Source organism: Elephantulus edwardii, unplaced genomic scaffold, assembly GCF_000299155.1.
Source record: "Elephantulus edwardii isolate Elephantulus edwardi_28Jun2011 unplaced genomic scaffold, EleEdw1.0 scaffold00153, whole genome shotgun sequence".
NCBI classification, from domain to species: domain Eukaryota; kingdom Metazoa; phylum Chordata; class Mammalia; order Macroscelidea; family Macroscelididae; genus Elephantulus; species Elephantulus edwardii.
In genome coordinates this window covers 2100519-2107091 of record NW_006399903.1, presented here as the reverse complement: position 1 = coordinate 2107091, position 6573 = coordinate 2100519, and the positions used below count along the sequence as shown (strand labels likewise).

General features: G+C 38.1%; 1 protein-coding gene across 1 annotated transcript in view; it reads left to right on the top strand.

The window, feature by feature from the left end:
- Positions 1–6573, top strand: part of DNAH5 (dynein, axonemal, heavy chain 5) — a 382826-nt gene that overhangs the window by 20589 nt on the left and 355664 nt on the right. The window contains exon 3 of the mRNA XM_006895016.1: positions 4259–4343. Coding sequence (XP_006895078.1) covers positions 4259–4343 — 85 coding nt within the window. The remainder of the gene's footprint in view (positions 1–4258; positions 4344–6573) is intronic.

Sequence of the window (6573 nt, the reverse complement as noted above, 5' to 3'; positions counted from 1 at the left end):
GACAGCGCAGGAGGGGAAGACCCTCTATGAGATGGATTGATTCGGTGACTGGGGTAATGTTGATGGGTGTGTCAGAGGCGGTGCGGTTGGCACAGGATAGAGCAGGGTTTAGAGCTGTTGTGCATAGGGTCGCTATGAGTCGGAAACGACTCGATGGCACATAACAACAACAACAACAACTGCAGATTTTCCCAGTGCAATACATTTCCTTATTTCCTGACTGCCTATACCAAGGGAGTTAATTCTGGATCCAAGGAAGATGAAGCTTTTCACAGTTTCAATCTCCATCATGACACTGCCTATAGGCCCAGTAGTAAAAATCTTTTTTTTCCCTTGATATTGAGATGCAATCCATACTGAAAGCTGCGTTCCTTGATCTTCTGCAACAACTGCTTCTTGATCTACCATACCTTTAATCATTATATAGTGCCCTTACTTATCTTTTTTGGTGGTTTTCATTCTGAAGCCTGTTTTATCAGAGATTAATATTCCACTCCTGCTTTTTTGTGGATGCCATTTAGTTGCTATATTTTTCTTAGTCTTTGATTTTGAGTCTGCCTTTCTCTTTATTTCTAAGATGTGTCTCTTGTAGACAATGTATTGATGGGCTTTGGTTTTTATCCACTCTGCTACTCTTTTTTTTCTTTATTGGTGCATTTATTTAATTTCCATTCACATTAACTGTGATTATTGACAGGTCAAGTTTTATTATTACTGTTTTGCTCTGTTCCTTTTTCTGTTGTTTCTTGTTATGAGGATCCATCCACTTTCCTTTGGTGTCTCTGTGTAAAAAAAAAATCCCTTAAAAGTTCTTACAGATTTGATCTTGTTTTCACAAATTCCTTAAGTGCCTTCTTTTCTGCGAAGGATGTAGTTTCTCCTTCATATTTTATGGAGAGCTTTACTGAGTACAGGATCCTCGGTTGGCATTTGTTTTCTTTCAACTTTCTGTATATGCCATCCAATTGTCTTCTAACTCACATTATTTCTGCTGAAAAATAAGAACTTAGTCTAATTGCTTTTCCTTTGTTGGTCATTCTGGTTTTCTTGTTCTGCTTTCAGTATTCTATCCTTATCTTTTATCTTGGAGAATTTAACTATGATAGTTCTTGATGTTTTCCTAGTCTAGTCTATTTGGTGTTTGCTGAACTTCCTAAATGTAGATTTCCTCGTTCTTCATAATACCTGAGAAGTTTCTTCTAGTACTTCTTCCACAATATTCTCAGTGATTTCTCTATCCCTCTCATATACTGGAATTCTAATCATACATATGTGATTCCCTTTGATGTCATCCCATGTAATTCTAATGTTTTCTTTATGCCTAATCTCTGATTTTTCTTCCAGTATGTTTCCTCTGAGGTTCTTTTCTTCTAGCTCACTGACTATTCTATCTCTTCTATTCTACTTTTTTTGTCCTTCAAGCATGTTAGATACTTCTGCTATTTCAGTGTTAATATTCTGGATTGCATTTTCATGATTTTCTGTTATTTCCAGTATGGTGTTGGCTGTGCCCTCTCTATCTTGGGATGATTTTTTAAGTTCTTGTACCTCTATATCTATAGTTTCTATTATTTCTTCCATCTTCTGCATTTTCATCCATAGTTGTGCAAGTTCCTTCTCATCAATGTATTTCTTCTGGCTCTGTGTCTGTAGAACATTTACTTTCTTAGTGGTTTCCATTGATTCATCTATCATTTGCAACTTCTTCCATAGCTTTTCAGATAACTCCTCATCAATACATTTCTTCTGGTTTTCTACCTGTGGGTTATTATTCCCTTTATTTGTGGCTTCTATTGTTTCTTCCATCATTTGTACTTTGATTTGTAGCTGTTCAAATGACTTCATATTAACATATATCATCTGCCTTCTTGACTCTGAGGTTTTCATGAAGTCTGCAATATTCTTTCAGCACAGTGCTTTAAGCTGCCTGTTGCTTTCTCAACATTATGTGAAATTATTCTGGATAAATGTTAGGCCATTTCTATTTGGTCTGCCTAAGCTGTTGGTGGTTCTTGCCTTTGTGATGTTATTTATTTATTGCCATGCTAATATGGTCAATCAAAGGGGTGAACCACTCACTTTAATGAAAGTCCTTTTTGGGAAAAATTTGCTTTTCCTAAAGTCCTTGAGGCTCTCTGTTCTGCACTGCAGCCCTGTAGGAATCTCACCTTGATGTTGTCCCTTATTACAAACTTTCTTGTCCTTCTTTGTGTATGAAGTGGCTGAGTGTGTAAGACAAGGTACTCTACTCAAGTAGTTTCTCATGTCCTGAATCTTAAGGTCTTCCTTTGTCTCTAGAGTGGCACAAGATCGGCGATCAGGGTGCCAACTCAAGCAGCTTGTGTGCACAGGGGTCTTAAGTCAGCCCTCCCTCTTACAGAGAGCTGAGAAAGTCTTTCCCCTGCTTGTAGCTCTGTGTCCCGAAGTCCCTTGTTCTTTTTGGCCCTGGGTGGCCCCACAGTCATGAAGGCCAGAATCCTCGAATGGAGGGACCTATATCTCCAGCAAAGCCACAGTCTTGTTTTCCCACAAGAAATCGTGACTGCTCACTCTGGGCAGAGAGGCTCGCCTCGCCTCTCTCACCTTTTCTCCTGCAGCTTAATGTCTTCCTTTGTCTCTGGATCACCATTTATTTTTTTTAATGTTAACAAATATGCACCTTCTCCTGTCAGTTGATTGAGTAGTTTGCTGCCTTCCAAATTTCTTGGCATAGGAACGGGAGCATGTTTGGGACTGCATTTGTTTGTTGAAACATGTCAATTGGTATTCCATCAGTCCTTGGGCCCTTATTTTTTGTCCATGCCTTCAGTGCAGTTTGAACCTCTTCTTTCTTTGCCATTGGTTCTCGATAGTGTGCTACTTCCTGAAATGGTCGCTTATTGTCAGCTAATTATTTTTGTACAGTGAATATGTACATTCCTTGCATCTGTGTTAGGTAGTTTTGATTTATAATACACGAAAAATGAAGATTCTCAAGAAAGAAGATTGACACTGGGTGAAACAATGGGATCAAATGTAAGTAATATTGTGACACAAACTGTAGGGCATAGGCCCTAGAGAGTTGCACTGCCAACTCAAAGACTGAGCCTCTCTGGCATTTCTAATCTACCGAAGACTCTGAGAGAGAAAGATGGGCAATCTCCTCAAGTGAAATTTATAGGATCAGGTATGAGTAGTTTCCAATTCAACTGTGAAAAAATGAAGAGAAATGAATCAGAAAGAACCCCTTGAGTGCAGTTGTTAAAACACTGAAAGATTAAAATTAAAATAGCCCCTATAGTTCTCAGCTGAATTAAACTCAGGTTTCTATAGTTCTCAGCTAAGTTAAACTCAGGAATTTTTCCATTGTCCCGGGTACAGCCCCACACCCAGTGTTCCAGGAAGAAAAGTCTGATCTCAAGGCAACAGTATTTCAAGAATGGCTAACTACAGGACAGGGCAAACAAACAGATGTTGTTTCTCAACTGATAACCCATGTGCCTTTGTTTCCCGACTGATAACCAATGTGTCTTGTGCTTTTCCACTGCCCTGGAGTTTGAACTCATTGTATGTTTAAGAATTTGTGAAACCACCCTATAGTTAATGTTCCAGGGAATAGCTAACCACAAAGGTTGGGCAAATATACTAATGACTTAAGATCTGTCTAGCTGCTACATGTGCTACGTGACTGCCACATGTGCTACGTGCAAAAATGCTGTGTAAACCATGAGCGAACACTGAACCAATGAATTCAAACTGTGCTTTCATCACCCAATGAGAAGCTGATACCCAGTTGTATCCCCCTAAAGTGTATAAAAAAAGCCAACTTTGTTTGCTCAGGGTCGACACCTCTATCTCCTGCGAGAGATACGTGTCGGCCCGGAGCTCCGCAATAAACCTCTCCTCTTGCTGTTGCATCAAGCCGGTGTCTTGGAGTCTTGGGTCTTTGCCGTCCGCTCGGGACAGGACCATCGGTTCGGGGGTCTTTCAACACTTTGTTCCTACCTGAAAAGTTGGCAGTTCATACCTATTAGTCCATTCCATGGGAACAAGATACTGCAATCTGCTTACATAAAGATTTACAGCCTTGGACCCCTTATGGAGCAGTTCTGCTTTGTCCTACATAGTTACTCTTATTCAGAACCAACCTTATGGCAAAGGATTTATGAGTGGAACACATTTGAGAATATATAACAATACTAACCATAGTATTATGGCTGTTTTAAATAAGGTTTGTGAAACAGAACAATGTTATTAACTTATCTCTTCTATTTCCTAGATTGAAAGAATCGACCAGCTTTTTGTTGCTGGAGGCCTCCGTCACCTCATGTTTTACTACCAAGATGTGGAGGTGGCAGAAACAGGTATTAGAATGATATGGCAAAACACAGAGACATGAAACAGAGGCTCCTGTGAAAACAGGGCTGGCTGTTTATGCCTTTTTTCTGGGGTTGACTGAAAGCAGTGAGGGACAGTGGATGTGGCTTGATGAAAGATGTATTTCCAACCTAAGAGGACAAAGAATGATGGATATTTAGATTAAATGTATTTGTGATGATTTGTTTACCTATCTCTTCTTACTAGCAATGGGTGAATTAAAAAGTAGAAATTTTGAGGCTTTCTTTAATTAGATTCCTTTCATTCTATGCTGTTATTTTATAGAATTTCTTATGGACATCTGTTTCTTGTCTATATAATCATTATTTTTTAACATATGAAATATTGCCAATAAGTACAACTCTGCTTTTCTAATTAAATATAATGTTTTATATGTTTTTTCATGACTGTGATTCAATTTAATAATATTTGACAATAGGTCTATTAATTTTCATTTAAACATTCACAAATTTTAGTGTAAGGTATGCTTTTAGTGACTGTGATTCAGCCTGGTAATATTCAATAACAAGTCTATTAATTTTAACCAAAGGAACATTTGCAAATCATTGTGTGGGTTCAATGATATATCTCATTCTGCTTTAAGTGGGTTAATATAATTTTAAAGCTAAAACTAGGGTTATAAACAGATACATTACCATTGCATTAAAATCTCTTTTAACTCCTTTTATGACTCCTTTGGAAAAAAGGGGAAAAGTGATTGTTCCTGGCACAAAGCTTGGCGGTTTTGTGCGTGTGCATGCAGATTTAGTTTATTTAAAAATTGTAGAAATTATGGATGCATCTCTAGATGGCTTCAGTTCATCAAAGTTAACAATTCAGTGTTCTGTACTCAGAAAGCTCATTACATTTTGGGTAGCAAGCCAAAACAAAACAGAATTCTTTTTTTTTTGTCCTAGATGGTAAATTATAAACTCAAATGAAACATTAATTTCATTATGCATTGTATGAATTTGGCCTTCATATGTAAGTCTCTTCTTAAACCCAAAGGTCTTAGGCATGCAAGCCTAAGTGAAATTTTATTTTTGTTTTCCACCCTCCATTGGAATCTTTCAGTGAGGTTAGCCCATGTTCTGCCCTTTGATATAAATTCTGAAGAATCCCATGTCTTTTCTGGGCACTCTCAGAGAATAAAAATGTCTGTGATCTCTTCAGAGTTCCTGGATAGGGCAGACAATTGACACTCTTAGTTGCAAATTGAAAAATTGGAAATTCAAGTTCACCCAGAGACATTTTGGAAGAAAGAGTGGGACAATATTCTGCAAAAAATCCAGCCATTGAAAACACTGAGTAGACTCAGTTTCTACTCTGAAAAATTTGAGATGAACATGAGTTGGAGTCAACTTGATAGAAATTGGTTGTATTGACTTACAGTCTTAATTGAGGAACTAAAATATCTAGTCTTTGTTAAATATTTTTGAGTTTTCCACCTGGGCCTGCTTTGATGTTTTCAGGGAGAGCAGAGTATATGGTTATTCTTGGGTGACCCAACTTCCTCCTTTACCCCTAATTCCTGCGATGCCTAACTCAGTTTCTGCTCTGTGAGCTTGCAGTAGGTGGGGTGTTGGGATAAATGCGTGGTAGGAAAGTGATAGAATTTAAGTTGAGGTGTTTTAGAAAACAGATGAATCCTTGTCTATGCTAAGAAATTTGAAGACACTTAGCCAATCTTGCTGAAGAGGTCTATTTCCCCTCCTTCCCATTCCACAAACCCGAGATTGCACAGAATACAGAGGTTATCAAATGCTATTGTTATGCATTGTCCGGGCCACCAACGGACTCAAGATGTAATAGCAAAAGGAAACCGAATGGCGGACGAGGCTGCCAAGTCAGTAGCGGAAAAAATCCCAACGCTAGTAACTACTAACACCTGTGAACTTGACAGTTTTCAATATTCAAAGGAAGATCAACAAGAGCTTTCCCGCTTAGGGTTAAATAACAAGGACTCAGAAGGTACAATAATAGACAATGAGAATAAAAAGGTCCTCCCTCAAAAAGAAGGTAGAGAATATGTAAAACAAATACACTGTCTGACTCACTTAGGAGAAAAAAAATTAAAAGCCCTCATGAACACTTCTGAATTTCGGATACTAAACTTAAATAAAATTATTCTAGAAGTCATAAAGAACTGCAAAGCTTGTGCATTAACTAATGCCAAAACTACTACCGGGACAGCCGGTAAAAGACTGAGAGGAGACA